We start from the raw sequence: 23,363 nt of genomic DNA, 5'->3' as shown, positions 1-23,363 counted from the left end.
AACAACTTTCCACCCCAAGCAAACAGAAATGTAATATAAAGAGATTTATTATTGCCAATGAAGAATACAAAAAAAAAGGTAAAATGCTTTATAGAGGTAATAAACCCAGCATCTCCAAGATGTGCTCCCACAGGAAGGAAATGCTATTGTTATTTCCTATATTTCTGCCACAGGAGAGTTTCATACCTTGTATTTTGCAAATGTCTCAGAAATAGACAATAAACAGTACATTTTCCATCAACTCTAAACAATGCATTTTTTTCTTAGTCAGCATTATACAATATCCAAATAATGAGTGAAGCCTTAGTTCCATAATGCTCAGTAATACTGACTGGAAATAAGGTTAAAAAAATTATTTCCAATTCCAATTGCTACTATTTTCACTGCAGTTTTAGTTAAAACAGTCATACTAATAATTAAAGCTCACTGAAAAACCAGTCCTTGTATAAAAGCTTTTCCCAAAAGAAAATATACAGAACAAGAATTCAGAAAATCTAACTTATTGGTAAAAAGTCTTATGCTGTCAGCATAGAGACTAAGGAAGTTGGACTGTATGGCCAACAGAATCTCATGTATGTACATCTATATAAAATAAGAATTTTATTATATAATCTCAGATTTATATATAATAATGTCAACAGAGTCTCATATATGACCTGGCAGCTACAGCTGCATTTTAGGCAGATTACATGTATTGCCATTGAGAAGTAGAAAAAGCATGCAATGCATTGACATTTATTGTTTTCCAAAATATTTTTTTAAAAAAATCTTACTTGTGCAAAAAACATTTTTCACCAAAATGCTTTCACATAGAGTACCCACCATAGTAAATAAAACATTTAGATTTTTAGAAATGCCTCCGTGACACCTGGAGTGCATGAATGCAAGGGGTGATTTACACTGATTAATTAATTGAAGGTAGATTTTAGATTAAATTAAATTAATTTTTTGAGCTTCTTAAGCATATTGGAATTGTTTGCACTGCAAGATTTCTCCAAATTACTTTTGACACCTCTCTTCTTGAGAGAACTTGAACTATAAGTCCTTTTCCTTTCTACTCATCAGATCCACGTTCTTCTTCAAATACATCATTGGTAAGGAATAATAAAGTCATTAAGGATCCAACAACTGCTTAATTCAGATATCATATATTTTAGAATTTTGGCATTTCTTTGCAATCCCTGGAAGTTTCAGAAGTTGGAATATTTGAAAAGACAGTTTGTCTAGTTCAAGTTGCCACGTCTGATAAGTCATTAAAATTGGTTTCAGGAAAATGAGCAAGGCTTTTGGACACTGGAAAGACTCAATGTGAGAGTTTCTAATTGAATTTTCATTTTGTTTTAAGACATAGATTGATTTAGCCAAAGTTTGGATTAAATGGGTTTTTGGAAACAAATCTCCCAGGCTTTTCATGTGAGGTAATTTGTTATGAAGTAATAGACAATCAGTGGCAAAATAAATCTTTGGGAAAATGTATGTCATGTTAAAGTAGGTGATGGTTTTCTTGTTCAGATCTACTTCAGCAATGAATGGAAAAAATAAATTCAAGTTTTCTTAAGAAGAAAACTGAAGTGAATTTTATTCTATACATTTTAAAGGATGAATATGTGGCTATTTTGCCACAAAACAGCCAATGGAACTAATTTGAGGAGTGAATCTGTGTCTTCAGACATCTATCTATATATCTGTCTATCTTTCTATCTGTCTGTCTATCTATCTATCTATCTATCTATCTATCTATCAAATCTATCATCTATCTACATGTATTTGCATATGCCATGTATATTTTTATATATATGCATGTCAAAAAAAATTTGAAATCAGCAACTGACTGTCAGCATATATCTAAAACACATCTGACCCCTAGTAGAGCTCCTTAAAACAAAGGAATTGTGCTAAGCTTAAAGACCACCATAAATTTTCCTTTAGTTCTCCAAAGTAGATTGTCAGAAAGACCAGTTTTACTGCTGAGCTAAGGCAAACATGATTTTAGCATTAGTCTTACATTTAAATTATTTATTTCCCTGCTATGTAAAATGAATTCAGATACTGTACATATGCATTTTGGAATGAATTTGGAAATTTGCATCTTGGAATTTCTTTGGAAAGAACCACTTTACCAGAGAAGTAAGGAATGGCAGTGAACAATGGATGCTGCTTTTGAAGCTGTGCCATCCATTCACCCCATGGAGTCCAGGTGGGCTGGAGGGTGCCACGTGTTATAGTTTGGCTTCACGCCCACAAAACTATTTGGGAATTTCCACCAAGAACATGTTTATTCTCTACCCTGCACTGCAGAATTTTCACTCTAATTAATTACAGCAAAACCCAGTATAATTTGGAAATACAAAATAAATACAGAAGAAAAGCATATGGTGAGTTTTCATTTAATTTTGAGGCCGTTAAAAACAACTACAGTTTTCAGCACAGAGAAGCTTCCTACCTTTTCCAGAGTTCTTCACCAGATTCCATACACTATCTCAGAAAAGTGACTGTTTTCCTGGTCCTGACAAGCTCAGTGAGCTATTGCTATGCAAACTGGCATGGCCTGCAGTGCTCTACACCAGCTGAGCTTCTGTGGCTGTTTTCCTGGCAATTCCTGCTAAATATGCATGGCTTGGGTTTGATATTAGGGAAAAATGTCTTCACCAAAAGGGCTGCTAAGCATGTCAACCTGCAAAATGATGGAGTCACCATCCTTGGAAGGATTTAAAAATGTGGAGATGTAGCACTGAGGGACATGGTTTATCAGTGAACTTAGCAGTGCTGGAGTAATGGTTCAAATTGATGATCTTAATAATCTTCCCAAACCTAAATTAATCTATGTTTTCTTTGTAAGAAGGAAACCTTACTGCATTTTGCTTCGTCAGAGCCATCTTCACACTGAGGGACGTTGTCACACAGGTTGTGCAATGGGATGCATTTCCCAGTACCGCACTGATGCTCATCAACTGTGCAAGCCCCTGAAGGGAAACGAGAGGAAAATTAATCTGTAGTTGTGAGGAAGGTTGATGTTCACAGGAGGTCTTATAGTTCACCTGAAGAAAACTGTGTAAATATTATGAAGAACCTTTGATTTCCTTTTCTTTCCATTTCCACCCATCTCTCTTTCAAAATAAAGATAATTTTCAGATAAATAGAAGATAATTAAGAATAAGAATTTGTGGTACTCTGCCTTGTACTTTCTGCTCTAGTTAGTGTTGCTCAGTTAGTAGTGTTCTTCCATTGCAAGTGATAAACATGGGATTGAAAAGTCAAATCCTGTCAAAAGTGGCTAATGATTTCAATTTTCAAATGTTCATCACTTTCACAAATTTTAGAGATCTTAAGCTCTGTCAAATCAAGCATATGAGCAAAGAGGCAATGAGAGCTGAGTCTCCTTCTGAAATGTATTTGCTGGGAAAGGTGGAAGAAATAAAAGTAAATGGAATGAATGAGGAAAGTGTTCATAAAAGCTACTTCAGAATCAGTTATACAATAAAGACAAATGAGGGACAGAGTAAATATAAAATTATAATTTTTTCTGCAGCCAAAATATATTTTTAATGGCTTCATTCGTATTACAGGAAATATACAGGCATAAACTTAAATTCAACAAATTGTTTACTTTACCTTCCTGGACGTACTGACAGAAATATTTGATTATCTATAAGTCTTATTTAAAGCAAGATAATTGCTTTACTTCTGAATTTTTAATATTCTTATAAAATAATTCATTCATCAATCAGCATGGTTTGTACCAAATGGAAGCAGAAGAATATGGTTTTTAAAAAGCTTGAACCAGATTTTCACACATTCAGTGTCCATAACTAATGACATATATTACACAGAATTTAGTTCTTAATTGAAAGTGTTTTTATTATATTGCATCCTGCCAAAACTTATTTCTGTTCAAATAAGTCTTACTTTTCCAAAACCCAATATTTCATAGAAAAAAAAAAAAAACAAAGAAAAATTTGATTTCTTTTAAAGTTAATTTTTTTACTTACAATCCTTTTGTCCTTAAGCCTGCATGCTAATGATATTAGTCTCTCTCCTTTGGCTGCAAAGATCATGAATAAGCATAATTCTTTTGCAAATGGAACATTTAAAATATATTTAACCAGAACTGGCAATGGCAACTCTGAGAATTCTGCCTTGCTAAGCTTAATTTTCATTTTACTAAGTGTGGGCGAGGCTGGCCCAGTAAATATGCTGAACCAGCTATAAAAGAAAAAGGCAGAGAGTTGTTGGACTGAACAAATGTGATTGAGAAGGCAGAACATGAAGCAGCAAAATTTTCATATGGACATTTAAACTAACATCTCAGTCTTGCACAATGGGATTAAACAGAGTTAATTTTATAAATGTAGACCAAAGGTGAAGATTTTAAAAAATATTAATAAAAGTAATATTATTGTTACTACTGTGAATCCATGAAAAATCTGCCACTGGCTAAACAAGCTGGGAGAAACTTGAAAGATTTCTGAGAGTTAAAGTAAGAAATAGAGCCTAGATCCTTGCTGATTTTCTGTTCCGGTAAGTGCATGGTACTTCACACATTTCTGAATACATACTGCTTTTTCTTTCTCTGTTCTTCTCCTGTCAAACTTCTACACAAGTAATACAAAGCCTCTAATTAATGCAGTCAAGATGTGGCCTAGAGTTTGTATAATTATTTGTCCTGCTAAGCTTATTACTGTTCCATGTAATTTGCATTACGCTTCATTTTGCATATTTTGGTGAGTTAATTGCTGAATTATGAGTGACAAGTCTATTTGCAGCCCCCAAGAAAATCAAAAGCCTTTCAGGAGGGATCTGGCTGGAACCAGAAACACTGCTGCCCAAATATTTAAGAGACTAGTTCTTAGATTATTCACACACTGAAGACCAAATTTTTAGAGATGCAAGAAGGACTATATTACAAATATTGATCAGAGTTACCACACACAGTGGTATATTTTCTTTTCTAGTGCATGTTATCAATAGTAAATATTCTACAAATGCATTTAAACACACTTTAATGACCCACTGAAATGATTTAAAAAGTGATATATTTTCCTGGGGTTTTTTGTGGGTGTTTTTTTTTGTTTTGTTTTGGTTTGGTTTTTTGGCACTTTTTTTTTTTTGTTTGGTTTTCGTTTTTTTTTTTTTTTTTTTTTTTTTTTAAATAGGGAATTGTTAGTATTTACCCTCTTAGCATCTGAAAAGATTTTGGTCAAAATAATGACTCAATTTTCCGCATAGTATCACAGAGTTGCACATGATCTAGACATTGCTCCAATTACACTAAGAAACAAACCCATCACTTTTCCTGCCAGGAAATATAAAGTACAGATGAGTAACCAGCCTTTTTCTTTTTAACATTTCCATTTTTTCTACTGAGCAAGTGCTGAGAGTCACTTTGCACTCCCCATGTTTTCTGAAATACATTTGGCCAGTGGTTTAACCTCATAATTACAAAGGTTCAGATGCTTACTCAGATGGTAGCCAGTGGTGAAGTTTGCAAGAAATCCCTTCCCAGTTGAAGACTCGTCTGTCCGGAGGATCACTGTCATCTGGTTTGTTGCAGAGAAGACATCTGGCAGAGGGCCTCTCTCTGTGTAGACAGCTGTTCACCAGGAAAACATGAGTACATTCAACATATTTTGTTCCTGTGTTTTTCAAAATGTTCTGGGTTCACCACAGGGATGTAGCTGCTCCCCCAAACCTAACTCAGATTGCTGTGGTCAGAGCCCAACATCAGGTTTGACTAATCAGCATAGAGCAATAAGGTTCAGCTAAGAGATTTTCCATCTGTTTGTCCACACATATAAACAGTCTGACTCCCTGAGAATTTCATCTCACACGGATTGCATGGAGAGCTGAGTGCATGCAAATGTTTTGGAAACCTGGTGTCACATAAAGTATGCTTTCTCAATTTTTTTTCTCTGAATTTCCTCTGAAATGAGAGGAATTTAATTTCCATGATATTATATCCATCAGTTTGCTCCAGCTGTCTGATTACATTCATTTTAGTACCCACTGGTGCTACTTGCCCAAAAGTAAAGAATCTGGTCCTCTGCCATCTCTGATTTCAACCACATCATAAATATTTTCCAGATCAAAGACCTGAAAATGAAGCTGGATGTTTTTTCCATTTTCAGCATTCAAGTACCACACACCTGGAAAATAGTAAAACACATACACTCACCTTTTAAATCACCTTTTCTGTTGTTACATTTACTGTGCCTTTTTCCTGTTGAAGGGCTTTGGGGGGGGGGGGGGGAATCTCCTAAATTGTTATTAATCACCCAAGAAATTAAGAAGTTTAAATCTTGTATTTAAAAGCTGTCAAGAACCAAAATTCTATTGCTCGTCATTCTCAAAACATTTTCAAAAACTAATTTTAGGCTTCTACCACATATACACGTGTTTTTAATCATTTGTGTCAGCTGTGAGTTTTCTCAAAGTAGTATATCCCACTATTTTCTGACAGTGACAATGTGACAAATAGTCTTGTCACTTAAGTCTCATTTGATAGTAAGAAAATTTTTATAATCAGTCACAGAAGCCTGTCTTTGAAGTTAAAATAGCTCTTTGCCTCTGTTTAGCCAATACTTTCTCATATTTCATCTAAGTGTGGATACTATACAAATCTTGTAAAGAAAGTAAAAAAAATAAATTTCATGGAGTGAAAAGTATTTTCTCACTAGCAGGATTCTCATTTGGGAACTTGTGGAATGAATCCTGGAAATGTGAGACATATCTCAAGTGAACAAAAACACAAAATGACAACTCTTATGATTACCACCCCAGCACAATTCTCCAGAATTGAAGGGATAAATAATTAAAATTTCATTAAGAAGCAACGACAAAACTCTCTTCCTTGCTTTATCCATCAACAAGACATAGTGATCCTCCTTGAAGCATTCACTTTTGCCAGCTCTCATTTAATCTAAATCAAGTAACATCAGTAGAATAAGATCTCACTAGTGTGTTAAGAAACATTCAATAAAGAGAGGATTCTTTATAAAATGCATGCGCATATTCTTTGCCTCTAGAAAATGTGAGCTATTTAACAGCAGAAGTGATGATATTAACCTGGCAGATACACCAGGTTATGGCAAAATGGGGACTTTCATCACCTTATGTGCTGCTGCATTGACATAAAGACATTTGACATCAGAGGCAGGATGGAATTGGCCTGTCTGGACCTGTTCCATTGGATTATGCTTGTTTTCATCCCTTTTTATTCAGCTGGCACGTAATTCCTTAGCTTCTGCTCAGTTCCATATAGCATGCAGTTAAAAGATCCCACTGTATATACCTTAGATGTTTTGTTTGCTTAACAGTGTCTGAGTTGGAAAAGCAGATTTAGTATCTCTACTTTTATATGGTTAAACTTCGCCTGAAGATTTGGAAAAGAATGACTTACAAGAAGCTAAATTAGGGTAATTGTTTGGAAAGTTTGCAGAGCTGAATGTACTGTTTGGCTCCCAGAGTTCAACCGGCCCTCCACAGTCAGCTGGAAAAGAAAACATTTCAAAACCACAATTAACCTGCTCTCTTAATCCTTTAATCTGTGGTAACAATGACAATTTCTAAAAGTAATATTCATGATTATTGGTTTGCACACATAACCATGACAGAAATAAGAAGACAAGAATATGATACAGTCATCTGCCTCATTTACAGTAATAAAAAAGCTAGGACCTAGCTAGTGCCTGACCACTCTTTTGGTGGAGAAATTATTCTTGCAGCATCAGCAGAGATACCCAAATCTAAAGCTCCTTTTGTCATCTAGCAAGTAAACTTCCAGCAAAAACCCACAAACCATTCTTTTGTTTTCTTCAGGACCCCAAAACCTTTTACAGCTAAACCTTCTCAGTAGTTAAACCAATCATTTGCCTTTTCCTTAAAACAACTGTTCTAGTAGGAAAGACCTTTGTCATCAAGATGTATATGTATTTACAGGTAAAAATTAATAAAATTTCTGTAAACACAAATATTGTAGATCTCTGTACACACATAAACATGCACTCACAACAGGGACACAGCTAACTCTATATATTCAATACTTTGTTTCAGTTATAATTTTGATGGTGGTTTACATCCCAAATATATCAGCTTTGTGTTCAAAAACTTTACTTGATATTGAGAAATATTATTTCTTTTCATTTTAGCCATCAGAATGACTAAATGAATCATGAGAATGAACTTCGGTGTTTTCCCAATTTTGTTGCTCACAATCACTTCATTCAAAATGAACAGTGCTCCTCCACTTGCTTCAGGAAATCGTAGTTAAGGCAAAATAGCTTTACCTTACATATATTTTTTTAATGTTTTATCTCTTGAATTAAAATTGTTGCCTTTTTTTTTTTTTTATCTCTCAGACTTTGGCTAAACTTTAACTCTCTCCTCCCCACCCCTTATGGCTCAAGTTTGCATGCCATGATGTCTGATAGCATCTCACACTCTGAGCCTCTTGGTTGGGGACTGCATAATCTATAAATTCTACCAAGTCTGACCGCTGAATCCCATTGGCAGAAAGCTTAAAAAAAAAAAAAAGAACCAAAACCCCAAAACCAAGAAAAATTTGAACTTCCTCACAACAGCCATTTTCTAGAACTTTCTATTTCACTGAATCACTCCTGGCAAGAAAAGCCAAAAGCTCAGAAAGGAAAAGGAACTGTTAACAATCTTATCCTGACTAATAATTATATTATGTTTCAGCCATATGGCTCACAAGGAACATTATTTTCTATAAATACCATGGACAGATAAAGATTACATTTTTTTTAATGGAATATTACGGCTCCTGAAATCTGATCTGGTCTTGACTACACATACGGCACATTAGTAATGATCTTTGTCTATCATGGAAAAATGAGAGAAGAAATTGAATTTACTAATCTCTTGAAAAAATGTTTTAAAAGTTTCCAGTGATCTTTGAACATAAATTCATAAGGAGTTATTCATACAGCTGAGAACCAAATAGTAATCACTACCAACAGTCTTGGTTGAGCAAAAGAGGTGTGAGAGAGCACAACTTCTCTCAACATTTCAGAAATTGTATATGACCTGTATCTCTGTTTTTTGGTCTAAACTTCAGTTTATATTGACATAAGTATGGAATGTACACTTTTCCACACTGTTGTTTGTGTTAAAAGATAGATTATAAATTAACATGAAGATGAAAGCAATCTTTGTTTTAGATGAAAGTGTAAGGTGACAGACTTGTACAAAAGACAAAAGTAAATTCGGCTTTTCCATGCCACCATCAAAAATATCCCTTTTTACATTTCAAGGAGCTTTTGTGGCACTGTGAATGATGCCAGTGACTCGTACTGAAGCTCTAATTCTAGTAAAAGAAATTGACTCAGCTCAAATTCTTTCATGTCTTGTTTATGGACATGACATTTGCAGTGAAATCATTAGTGTTAGTAAGCTTGTACACATTCATCAAAGTCATTTCATACTTTGAAGATGATTGATAACATTCACTTTTTTTTTCATCAGGTTACAGATAACACGTAGCAGTTATTTTTCATAAAAATATGAAAGTTGTTTTTTCCCCAGCAACAGCTTAGACTGTCCTCTTGTACCATGGCTCCCTTTAATCTCTTTCATAAGGAGTTATAAGCCATATTACCATGTCCCTTTTTAGAATGCTAACATTTTATGACCATGCACTGGGCAGAGATGTATAGTTTGATATTCCTTTGGTGTTTCTCAGAAGCACTCAGCCACTTTTAGCACAGGGCTGTTCCACCACTAATCATGAGTGCTGCTGACTTGTGAGGTGTGTTTACCCACAGCACCTGAAGGTTAGCTGGAGGGGGCAGGCATCAGCATCTCTCCACAAAATTACTTTAATAAAAACCGCTATTGAATTCCAAAACTCATTTTGAGAAACTAGGACTGAAATTACTACTGTTATTAAAATTTCATTTTGCTTGACAGACACACCTTGTTGAACTTTACCTCCCTGTGCCTCATGATGGAGCTCTGAAACTGCATTTTACTCTTCTGTTTAAAAGGTTTTTGCTTACCTGTCCTGATACAATAGATTTGGAGGTACAGATTGGAGGGAATAATAATAGTATACAGTGTTTCAACATGAATACAATGTGAACAGTCTTACTACTATTTTAATTTTAGACCATTTAGACTATATTTTAAATTTTTTATTTTGTCTACAGAGAAACCAGCTGTGCTTTGAAAGGCATAGTAAATCTAATAAAAGGCAGTCCTGGAACCTGCTCAATGTTTGCTTTAATGAATTGAATCTATATTTGAACAGGCCTTTTGTAGATTTTTTTTTTCCAAAATTTCATCCACTTGCAGAATAAATTACAAAGCGAGCCCCATCCCAAATTTTAATGATATTTCCACAAGGAAAAATCATTAAAATATCAGATTTTTTAGATTTTATCAGATTTTAATTTTTTTTTTTGGTTTTTCCTTTGAATGGGCTTGGACTTCTTTATCATCATATACAATGTTTCCTCTCTCTTTTATATAAGTTATTCAGATTTATAAGGATAGTTACAGGTATTCTCTGTGTGTTTTTTTTTTTTTTTTTTTTTTTTGCTGTGAGATTTTCCTGTTTAGCTCTGTGAAACTAGAATGCTTGGAGTAAGATTTGACCTCTGTAGTTTGCTCTAAAATACTCTGCAGCTGGAAGGGTCTGGAGAGGCATGGAGCTTAATCTTAGTGTGTTATCCTGGAGATAATTTTATAATGCTGACGAGAGGTTTTTATAAAACTGAAGCTGAAAATTCTGATCCACTCAAACTCAGATACATCAAGAGGAAATTAACAGTGATTTGGTGTTGACTTACTGGGAACCAGTGGGGTGGTGGCAGTAGTTGGCCTCACAGTGGGCTCTACATAATTGTCTTGGTTACACTTTCCCTTTGTCAGGCCAATGTCATCCACGGCAATGTCACTGGGACCACGCCTTTTAAAGGCATCAAAAATAACCTGAATTCAGGAAAAAAAAAAAAAATCTGAATTTTATAAATTAATGAACCATTTTCAGCTTCCTAGGCTGCACCATTCTGTCTTTGCTTGAATGCTCTTATTTCCACAGTAATCTACATTGCTGCTACACTCAGGGGAAGGTGTTGGGGATGAGAGAGAATTTCTCACAAGACAAAACAGCACTATGCAAACTGAGTGGATCATTCAAAGGAATGTAGTAGCTTCTTCATTAAAATGATGGTTATGATTCAAAAATATTCAATACCTTTGCTTTTTATATATATATATTTAAATGTAATTTTAAAAACAGTTCTGCATTGCTCATCAGCCCAAACTTCTCCTAAACTAATGGCACAAAAAACTAAAATTAAACTCATTTGTTCTTTACTGTTGTTTAATATCCACATATTTAAAGTAATCCTGCAAACAAGGAATTAGTACTGATGAACTACAGTTAGATATAGCAATCTTCTTGAGATCATATGTGGTTGCAGATTTCCTGGAAATCTGATGCATCCAGGTCACAGATGCATTTATTTCCTCAGATGTTAAATGCATCTTTCTAGCAGTGCTTGCCAGAAATCAATCAAAACTACTGTAGCAAGGAAAACCATCCCAAATGCATATAAAAAGACATTGTTTTCAAAAGAGAGGTGCTGAAAGAATTGTCTGGAATAAACCTCATCCTTTTGTTTACAAATGAGTCAAAGTCAGTTGTTAATCATTGCACTTCCATCTGCAACACACTTTCAGTGGATTAATCTGTAAGTAATTAGTGAAAACACTGATTCACAATCTGAAGTAATTTAAATTGAAATCTTCTCATGGCTAAATGCTTCACATCACCCTCACTATTGAGATTTTATATTCCACAGCAGATTTTGATAGGCTTTGAACATTTTTGTTTTGTGGAAAGCTCTCATGATAACATTCATTGTTCCTTGACAATGATCATATTTTCTGAAATATTAATACTTTAAGTTCCAGAGTAGGGAAGGGGGGCTGTGGGAATTTAAATGGGGATTCCAGTCTTCTGTATGCTAATATTTATTTGAGGGTAGATATTTTAAAATGATACTAAGTATTATCTTTGGAATAGTGGAATTTTGGATTCATTTCACAAAAATCTCTGACATCAGTTTAGCTAAAATAAATGAAAAAAGAAAAAAAAAAAGCAGCTTAACAAACCTTAAAATCAGAAGTCTCATTTAAAGTTACTTGTCCATAATTCCAGTTGCTTCCATAGTTTCCTTCTTTCTCGAAAATTATCTTTTCCTTACCACCCTCATTGCTTATGCTGACTCTTAAACGGTAAACATTATCCCCATACATGAAATACCTAGAGGGGGAAAAGCATTTTATTAGAACAAAGTCAGAATTAGAACAAAGTCAGAATCCATGAAAAAATGTCACTCTTTTTATTTTATAATATTTCATGAAATCAGGATTAATTTGATGCAAGCATGAAAACAATATTAATTGCATGTTTAAATTACACCTGGAAGTGTAGAGGCCTAATTAAGCACATTAAAAAAAAAACATTTCAAGGATTATTAATATCTTTTTTGCATAGAAATCAATATTGGATGCAGGGTGAAAAATAAAACACTTCATAGCTAATTGCAAAAGTCAAAGCTGTGAAGGAGTTAAACTTCAGGCTGGAGCTGAGACTGATTGTGGAAATCCAAACAGAACCAGGCTGGTGCTGCTGGCACGCTGAGTGGGAATAATATTTTAAATGAAAGAAAGCTCTTTGGGTACATTCTTAGACAAAATACAAGTTTAGGAATTATGTAACAATACCAGAAGCTTAGACAATAGGTGTCTGAAGGGACCAAAGGCAAACTCAGAATCCGGACCCGCTCTTCTATGAATCCAAGTCCAATGGGTGTTGAAATATAAAATCCTGCAAGATAATGGTCACACTTTAGCCAGGACAGAAGAAATTTCTTTTTTGCTTTTTTACTTATTGAATTAGAGTTTTTATATTTAAAATAGCATCAAGCATAGACAGTGTTCCATGCTTTGGAAGATTCCCAATACAGTAAATGTCAGGGATTATCCCAAGATACATTCATCAGTCAATGAGATATTAAATGGAGCTTTTAAGCTTCTTGGATACTCCTCAGAACTAGATAAGCAATGGGATATACTAGTCCAATATAGCCCTTTCCAAGTCAGTGGGAATTCTGCCTTATATTCTGTGAAGGGGGAAATTCTCCTGCCTTTATAAAAATGTTTGATACTGCTTGTGATTTTGCAGAGAATTTCCTAACATTTTCATAATTTGTATCCACAAATGACAATGGGAAATATGGATTGTGTGTTGAGAGGATGGCAGAATGACTGTGAATATTTTATAGCAAGGTAAGGCATTATAAAAAAACAAACAACAACAACAACAAAATTTATGTGTGAAATTGAGTTTGTAGCTTTTTTCTGAGATAATTTGTTGCAGCTGGGAATTTGGACTTCTTGTTGCCATATGAGGCCAGGCCATAGAAGCACTGGGAATTGTCATAAGAAATGCAAACTTAGGCAGCTTTAAAATAAAATTCTTGCTTTATTTAAATCATGGATGTAATCTTGTATTTTCTTCTATCTAACCAATACATATATATGCAAATATTATATTAACAGAATTTTCAAATTAATATAATTATAATTATATGAATTAAATTATGTACACTGTATTTTGTTATTTATATTTCCAGATTATCTCATTTTTTTTTCATGTGGGAGGCTAAAATTCCTGAAAATTAATCTGAAATATGAATCAGTCTTTTAATTTTCTTTCTTCACTTAGAGAGCCTGCAGTAAAATAGAGATGGTGTCTAACTTAAAGAAAAAAGTTCTTCATATAGTCAAAGGGACAATTCTCTGTCTTTGTTTCAATCCTCTGAGAATTCATAATCAATTTCTGAATGTGTATTAAGGCCTTTACTTTTTTGGAGAAGAAAAAACAAAAAAAGTGTTTCATGAATGTAATAGCTTGATATTTATGATGCAATTTCCTCAAAATACAGGTCATAGAAATTTAAATATGCAATACAATAGTAACATTACACATAGGAACATTGCATATTTCAGCTTAGACTTGGCATAGGAAAACTGAGAGTCCCTAAAATGCATTAATATTTTTGAGAGAAAGAAATCATTGTCAAGTGTTTTGTTAAAAAAAAATTACATTCTTTCATCTGATTTGCATTCTAGGAGCCCAATGGGAAGACAAAACAGTGTTCTGAAGATTGTTTAGAAAATGTGCATTTACTCAGAGAGGGGTGAATAATTTCTATCTGATAAAGAGCAGAATACTATTTTTCTTTTCTCAGGAGCAACTTTTTCAGAATAATTTGCAATTTTCCCATTCATTTGTCACTGAATAAATTTTATGTAAGTCTCGCATAGAATACATATAAGCATTGCAAAATCCAATTTGTATTTTATCTTGTTTTAGCTGGACTGACAAATCAACTGAGAGAGATTGTTTGGCTTTTTTATTAAAGTAGAAAAACACTTATGGAGTCTAATGCTGGTATAGGGATTCATGATACATTCAAAATCTAATTCCTATCAGTATTGCCTCTTTAAATAGATTCCACTTTTGATATGACCACTCTTCCAATTAAGTTATTTAACTCTAATAGTTACTGGAGTGTTTGTGGGATGTTTGGCACAGTTGGTGTCTTTGCTGTGCAGTAACCAGGGACACAGATGCCCCCTGAAAACTGCTGGTCAGCTTTATTCAAATCAAAATTATTTTGTGACAACCATGAGGATGTCAGCAGTAGAGAGGGATGAAACAGAAGTGATTTGCCTAATAATGCAATTATACTTTTTTTTCCCCCTCAAATTGAACATGCAGGTTTTTGACCTATAACATTTTTGCCCAATAGAAATTTTTAGTACTTCATACTTAAATAATTTTACTTTTTTTTTTTTTTCCTTTTAGTTTTGGTATATTTCCACAAGATGGCAATCAGAAGGATAAAACATTTAATCTGGTAGCACTGACATTTTTATGGCAGAATAATACAACATTTTAGTAATACCACTATGAAGAATCCATAATGCAGTGACATAAGATAAATCAAGTTTTTCCTTCAATCTTCAAGTCACTTTTTTGATCTTACCTGAAAAGTTGCCAAATGTATGATCAAATTCAGGGCCACTCATCAAGGGAAAGGTGGGACCCTGAACTCTCTCCCAGTCTGAATCATCATCCAAATCTTGTATCCAGAAACAAAAGCCATCTTCAAAAGTGCAGTTGATTTTCTCATAATCTGTGAATAAGAACTTCTAGTAAATAAAAGATGACAGAGATGGTAAGTTTTTTCTTAGAATTACATGGGGAGCAGTGATGAATAATGTCAATTTTTAAATATTTTTGTAAACCAGCCTACAGTGACTTAATTTCCTCTTTAGGAAAAGCAACAAAATTACTCAAATAAGTGTGTTTTTCTTCATGTTGTTTCTAGATGTCGTTCTGAATGTTTTATTTTATAAAGACATTGTGGTCAATGATTTCATAGTGTTTAGTGAACAAGCTGGCCGAGAGGAATCTGATGGAGGTGCAGACACAGGTTTATTTACACAGATGAGTTTTGCAAGACATCACCCTTCTGCTAGATACAGGCCTGTAGACCTGTAATTTATTTGATATTTAAAAGAGTATGAATTTATTCAAAGTGGATCTAGATATTGGACTGAGGCCAGAAAATGTTGCTTCCCTTTCCACTGCCATTTTCTCAAACTGAAAGTGTAGATTCACCAAAATTCTGGGATAAAAAAGAAACAAAAAAGCAAACACACACACACAAACAGAATACTTACTGTTTAGTTCACTTGCATTAAATGCAGTGTATGTTGCATTAAAGCCATTATAATTCTCTGCATAATCAGACATAAACTGTGCTGTAGCCTCATGAGAAAAGATGTAAATTGTTTCAGGATTGGTCCCTGACAGAGAAGCTGAAAACAAATAAAAAAAAACCAACATACAGTCAGAGAGAAAATAATCACAGGCACATTAAAATTTCCAGTATTGTCACAAAACCATAGTGGATTAGTTTATTGAGTCTTAAGGAATGCTTTTCCTGTTGTACTGTGATCCTGCTACAATAGCTTCAAAACCTTGAAGCATTTAGCTGTTTGGCTGACACATAAATATTCTGCATATTCCATCTCTCATATCCATCAGTATGGATATCAGCTAGTCTTCTGCCATTTCTCATTCCCATTCTCCACCTATTTCCAGAAATAAGGAAAAACAATAATGTCTTTCTGATATTCTTATCTTCCTATAGTCTATCTTCAGAATATGCTTTCAATCTCTGATAGAATTCAGCTGTATAGACAGAGTCATATGAAAAATGGGTAAAATCCTAGTTTTCAGAGTAGAATATAGAGACAGAGATAAGGAATTATCAGTATTTCAAGATCTGAGGAAAACAATGTATTTACAAATACTTGTAAAGATTTTCAGGAAGTTTTGTAGCAATTCTCTCACCTGTTTAGTTTAGATGCTTTCATTTTATGTTACTGTGTGTGATATTACAGGAACTTCTGACAATATATTTCCAATGAAACATGGACCCCACAGGACCATGAGGCTGATAAAATTATCAAGATCATTCAAATAAGATCTCAAAAAACCAAGTAAAAATTTCATAATGTATAAGGGTTTTATCTGGTCAAATTAAAAGACGGGTACATTGAAATTAATATCTAAAAGTGCAACTTTATACAGATCCAGTCTTCCTTTTAAACATACATGTGCAGCTTTTGATACCTCAAAATGCTTATTTTACCACTGAGATTTTAGTATTATTAGCTGAAAAATAAACTTACCTCTTAAAACCTTGTTTTGTCCCAGTCCTTCAAAAATACTCAGCTCGTCTGCATATGGTTGTGTTTCAAAAGAAGTGAAGTTCAGTTTAATGGACAATCCTGGAGGCACTCTAAGGCAACAAAAGAAACAAACTCAAAACTGAAAATCTGTTATTTGACTTCAGTAAAGTCACTGAAGTCATTGAGTGCTTGAAGGATAAATTCAGATGCAACATGAAATTATTTTAATCTAGATTATTAATCAAGATTATCTATTTGTTTCATTTTTAGCTTGTAAAATTGCCAAAGGAATTGGACATAAACCTTTTGTAACAGTGTGCGCACACTTTTATGCACTGGAGTTAAATGTATTCTAGAAACTGAATGTTCTGAACTCTACAATGTGATTATCAGTTCTAGAAGGGTTTTTTTTGGATGGTTTTTTGGAGGGTTTTGTTGTCCTCTGCATCTCATTGAATTGAATCCCTTTTTTCATACATTTTACTCTTAGATATCGCACTGCTCAGGTAGACTTCCCAAACCCAGAGGAACAGAATCAAGATATCAACATGAACAGCAAGATGTGAAAATCTGTCTCCTGAAAGCCCAAAACATTGTCTCTTATGACAGAAACAGGGTTTGCATGCAGGTTTGATGACGTAAAACCCACTCTTTGGGAAATTGTTACAAATCAAAATCATCACACCCAAAGTTTAATGACAGAAGTCACTTGAAGTAAAGCGTAAAAATTCTTGGCCTTATTTTGCTACAGTTATGCTCTATGAATAATCTACAATTATGCTCTATGAATAATCTATATTTAATTTGTTCTCCCATTTCCTCTGCACTAGACACATATGGTAGTCAAAATTCTAAAACATTACCAGCTTAGTTACCACTATGTGGATTTCTTTTCAAAATTCAGAGACTCCATGAAAATAATCTTTTAACAGCAATCTGCCGGTGTCTATCAGTAATGATAAGTAGAAAAAGGTGAAATAAAGACTTAGATATTTTGCCTTTTAAAATTCTATGTTGTTGTTGTAATTTTATATTTCTCCAGATGGAAGAAACAGCTTTGGTTAGAAAAGAGTAAAACATGTAGTTGGAAGGTTCAGGAAGCTAAACTTCCAGGGAAATATTAAGCATATTGCTCTTTAAGGAGAGGACATTGGATCTTCATTTAGAGTTAAAGGGCATGAAAATGTAAAAGCTCTTCCTAAAGGCAATGGGGAAATATTTCTAGACAAAGGCACATCCAATCTCAGATGTAATATAGGTTGCCTTCTAACACATTTTTATAGGGATAATAAAAATGTAGGTTATTGGAAAACCCAAAAGTTCCCTCATGGAAAAAACTCTGTTTGAAAGAAAAAAAAAATTTGAGCGCCACTTTGAATTTCTTTGGGCTTTGCTCTCAGTGTTGCCTGATTTCTTAAAGCAGTTAAGTGGAAATTAATTCAGATGGTTGCTTTTTGTCATTTTTCAACCTGTAATTACACATATCTGCAGAACCTCTATCATATTATTTGCAATTGCTCATGATTCTTTCCAAAATGATGTTTTTACTAGCCATATCTCTGGTTTAGATATCTACCTAATACAATGCTTTTTGCAGCTATAGCAGCTCTTGGAGCAGCACCAACAGTGTAGAAGGAGGGAGGGCACTGGGGCCATGTTTATTTACTGAGTTCAAATTCTGCAATGCTATGAAATGAGGAACAAGGCAGATATATTCAGAAGGGAAAAAATTGTTTTCTTTTCCTGGGACACACCTGTATTGTAAAGCCAGGCGTTGTCAGTAATTACTGGTGAGCAGTACCACTGAGGATGAGAAGGAAAAAATGTGCTAAACAGAAGGAAAACTAGAATTTCAGGGTAAAGATGAAAGTTCTGAACAAAATCAAAGCATAACACTTTCAAAGGAGCCTTTGGAATGAGAAGCCTGAACCTTTTGCAATTTTAAAGGCAATTTCTTAATCTCCTTTGAAATCTGCCAAATTAATACTTCTCAGAATCAAAGTGCAGCCATTATTATGAAACCATAGTAAGAATTACTGCATTTCAAACCAGTAACTTCTGAATTGTCAGTCATAGGAAAGATTTTTAGGACTGTCTAACTTGCGATCATCTAATTTTTTTTGATATGTACTTTTGGATGAGTTTCATCATATAGTGTGGTTATTTTTTTTGTCCCTGGCCAAAGAACTGGACCTAGAGAGTCAAAATCAAACAGTTGTCCCTGTCTGTAGGTACATATCCTTGATAAAAAAATAAAAAAAAATTCTACTTCTTGTTCCTAAGGCTTAACAGGCATTTGGTGCTATTATGTAAAAACATAATATAATATAATATAATATAATATAATATAATATAATATAATATAATATAATATAATATAATATAATATAATATAATATCTTTATAATTCTAAAACATATTTCTAAATTACATGGGTACACAGATACTCTTAATTCACATATAAACCCTTTACACCTAAGTGACAAGCGAATTCTTGAAAACTCTGTTAAATAAGAATTACATCATATAAAGACATTATCTGAAAGCTACTATTTAATATCATCCTTTGGGGAAGAAAAATCCTGCAATTATTTTGAATTCTGTGATTTATTTTGAACTTACACTTATGTTCCTCTAGATGTATATAACATACAAGATTTCTGAAAATTGTACCTAAGAATTTTTGTAAGTGGAAAAATTCTTGATATAGTTATGGAGCTCATGCATGAAGGTTTTTAAAGAAAATTCACATAAACACAAAGGAGAAAATGATATTATATATTTTCTATGCTGAGGTATTTGGGAATAAAAGCAAATGACATAAGACTATTGTGCAGGAAATAAGATCACCTCATAATCCAAAAAAAAATGTTAGGTACAAAATTATTGGAAAATGGCTTACACTATTATCCATTTGCAAACAATGTTTTCATTATATGGGTTTGGATAATTCATTGAGTGAAAAAACCCAGAGGAGCCAGTCAACATGAACTGTCCATCACAAACTGCAGCTGTAAAGATATAATGAAGAGCATTTGTCAGAATGACATTTGAAAAACAGAATCAGAGCCAAAATGTGGGTGACCCTGGATATTGATTTACATGGATTACCTTGGAACTGCTTTGTAAGCAACAATAGGAAGACAAAATAAAATACAATATCAACTTATTCCCATTTCTAATTCTTATCACTGTTTGATCTCAAAGTACTATATGAGAAGAAAAGTAGTATAGAAAATTCATTTTTAAATTCGACACAATCCAGCTAATCCAAACTAGTCTAAACCAATCCAAATAATTCAAAAACAGCAACTGGATTTAGCTAATCCAATACTTTCATTTTACTCCATACTTTTATAAAGAAGCAGGATCTTGCCTTACCAGTTCTTATCTACAACTACTTTAAATCAGAAAACTGTTTGTACTACCAGAGACAATTTGATATCACAGGAATAAAAGCAAAAGGGGATATGGTTGACTATTGTTATCTCTACTTTTATAAGCTTCCTGGTTCCTTGCCTTATATATTACTGAGTACTCGAAGAGATAAGTGGATCTCCCAAGTTTCCTGCCAGCTATTGAATTCATTCAGCTGAGGTAAATGTCATTTATCATCATCTATTTTTTCAAAAGGCTTTCAATAGGTCTTTTCTTTAGTGTTGGTATTCTATTTTATGAAAGTTCTTCACTTAAAAAATAGGGGGGAAAAAGTATTTTTAAGCCTCAGCAAGATTGGAAATGATAATTCATATAGAGATTTTTATATCAGCAGACACTGAGGAATTGCTGAAGGTTTTGCTTCATCTCTTGAACATTATATTAGAATCTGTCTAATAATGTTTTCTCTTCAGTTGTTCAAAAAGTATCATAGTGGTTTCACACAAAGATAAAATCAATACCGCACATGATTATCTGGAGAGGTAAGGACAAGTTCATCAGTTTGAGGCAGCTCATCAGAAATTATACAGAGCTTTTAATAATTTCAGAAATGAAACCATACCTATAATGACAGTCCAAATTATGAATAACCAAACATATTGAAAATTAAATGGGAATTTTATTGAGCATAGTCTTCCTCTGGGAAATTATATATAAACTAATAAATTGGGCCTCCTTGTGTGTTCATTTTCTAAGTGCAAAATTCTTTCTGCCTATCACTGCTGCAAACACAAAATAAAAGTCAAGCTTTGTTTCATGCAGCCCTACACCATAAATAAAGACTGTGCAGAATTAACTTTGCCAACATGCGTAATGCATGAGTCGAAATAGAAACATATTCCCTATTGCAATCTTTGAGAGGAAACCAGAACACATAAGATTTTAAGAGAAAAGGTCCATGAATGATAGTTATTAGTCTATATTAGCATTAGAGCTGGGTATTGGTATAGAAGTACTTTTTTTCTCCACTTTAATTCACATATTTCCTGTTCTTACCAATGAGAAGAAGAAAATCAGTGTGAGAAGAACTGATTGTTCTTGAGCTTGTTATCAGTGAAGATTAGGAAAAAGTGGTCCTGTTAACAAGTAAGACATAATCTGATCTAAAAGGAGTCTCATAGGATGGACAACAATAAAAAAGATAAGCATACTTTTCTAATAAAATCAATGACAAGTGTTTGCTCATTCATTTCTCTTGGAATCACAGAATGGATCAGGTTGGAGGGGACCACAATGGGTCCAACCTCCCTGCTCAAGCAGGATCAACCTAGAGCACATGGAACAGGCTTGTGTCCAGATGTTTCTGGAATATCTCCAGTGAGGGACACTCCACACCCTCTCTGGGTGATCTGTCCCAGTGTTTGGTCACTGCACAGTGAAGAATTTCTTCCTCATGTTCAGGTGAAACTTCCTGCGCATTGCTGGGCAGCACTGAGCAGAGCCTGGTCCCTGCTCTGACCCCTCCCTGCAGGCACTGACAGACACTGATGAGGTTCCCTCTCAGTTGTCTCTTCTTGATGCTGAACAGCCCCAACTCCCTCAGCCTTTCCTCATAAGAGATGCCCCCTATTATTATGATTGTTCTTATCTTCTTATTGTTATATTTTATTTGTTCCTTACCTCTTAAGTGAGTAAATTCAAACAAGTCCTTAGGTAGACTAGCAATAGTCAGTGCTTAGTGTGTCAGGAAAGAGCAGGAAGACAGCAGGGACTGGTCCTTTTTCCCTAAAGAACATCCCAGTGCTTCCTCCTTGCAGGGAGAAAGCAGCTGTGGTCAAAGATGGATGGGCATGGAAGTCATTACATTTTGCCTCATCCTGGAGCCCAAAGAAAAGCTGCAGTTATTCTCCTAAGGAGACAGGAGATATCCTTTGAAGGAGCCACTTCTACTCTTTCTCCGATATGTATCTTGCTATTCACTTCTATTTATTTTTGTTGCATACATGGGACATTACAAGGTCTTCACCCTCTTAGCCTTGAATTTGAGGGAGAATCTCCCCAAACTGGTCAAATCCAGCCCACATATTTCACTTGACAGCATCTTCCTCTGCAAAGGCCAGTCCATTACTTTATGATTAATCTCCCTCAGTGCTGCAGTGATGCTGTGAGGTGAGTAATCACAAAAATGATAGTCTAGACATATAATAACTGCAAAGAGTCTGCAGAAACCCCTCCTGGGATCAGCCTCCATTCTCCTTTTCTGTACCCCTACGTGGCTGCTTTACAGCAATGCCAGTCATTATTAGTGGCTGCTGCATAGACTTCACATTTCTCTAGAGACCCTTTCACCGAAATTGCTAGCTGTACTTTTGTGAAGCCTTTTGTTACTGCACTGCATTGCAGAGCCAGAAAGAAACCTTTCAAGATAATTTTAATCAATAAAACAAACAAACAAACAAAAAAAAAGGGTGTTCGGTTGCCTGTATCTCTTCTGAGAATCTGAGATTTTACTGAATTCTCTCTAATGCAGGAAACAAATGACTAAAATTCACTTTTTAATCCTATATTTTTAAACCATTGGCATTATGAAATCAGAAATACTAGAGGGAATAACAATCAGGATGAAAAACAAACCAAGTTTTTTAGAGGACAGCAACTCCTTTTATATGCAGGAGCACTTGTAGAATGAATTATGAACTGGTCATAAATCTCATTGCGAAACCCTAAAGAAATTCTGCAAATCTAAGCAATTTTAGATTTCATGTGACCATATTAAGTTTCTAGGAATGGGACAAATGTGAAACATTACAGATGTGGAAAAATTGGGCAGCCTCCTTGGGCAGCCCATATCAATGCTGGACAACCATTTCTGTGAAGAAATTCTTCCTGATGTCCAACCTGAATTGCCCCTGGCACAGCTTGAGGACATTTCCTCTTGTCCTGTCACTGGTTCGACCTGCCCTGGCTCCATCTTGTTGTGCAGAGTGACAAGTTGATCCCTGAGCTGCCTTTTCTCCAGGCTGAGGGCTCCCAGCTCCTCACATGGATTATTCTGCAATTTTATTGCCCTTCCTCTCCAGTCCCTCAATGTCCCTCTTGTAGTGAGTGGGCCAGAAATGGGCACAGTACTCCAAGACAATGCAAAAGCAAACAAACTGACTGGTACAGAAGGATAAAAGTGCTTTTTG

The 23,363-nt window shown here is 34.4% G+C and overlaps 1 protein-coding gene across 1 annotated transcript in view; it reads right to left on the bottom strand.

The window, feature by feature from the left end:
• TMPRSS15 (transmembrane serine protease 15) overlaps nucleotides 1-23,363 on the bottom strand; it is a 49,240-nt gene that overhangs the window by 11,166 nt on the left and 14,711 nt on the right. The window contains 11 exon segments of the mRNA XM_074536212.1: nucleotides 2,853-2,963; nucleotides 5,459-5,590; nucleotides 6,018-6,143; nucleotides 7,397-7,486; nucleotides 10,806-10,947; nucleotides 12,136-12,286; nucleotides 12,751-12,853; nucleotides 15,081-15,230; nucleotides 15,781-15,918; nucleotides 16,798-16,907; nucleotides 19,700-19,808. Of these exon segments, the coding sequence (XP_074392313.1) occupies nucleotides 2,853-2,963; nucleotides 5,459-5,590; nucleotides 6,018-6,143; nucleotides 7,397-7,486; nucleotides 10,806-10,947; nucleotides 12,136-12,286; nucleotides 12,751-12,853; nucleotides 15,081-15,230; nucleotides 15,781-15,918; nucleotides 16,798-16,907; nucleotides 19,700-19,808 (1,362 nt within the window).

This window comes from Zonotrichia albicollis, chromosome 2, assembly GCF_047830755.1.
Source record: "Zonotrichia albicollis isolate bZonAlb1 chromosome 2, bZonAlb1.hap1, whole genome shotgun sequence".
Classification (NCBI taxonomy): Eukaryota; Metazoa; Chordata; class Aves; order Passeriformes; family Passerellidae; genus Zonotrichia; species Zonotrichia albicollis.
Note: the sequence above shows the minus strand (reverse complement) of the source record. Positions and strands in the feature narration are given on the sequence as shown.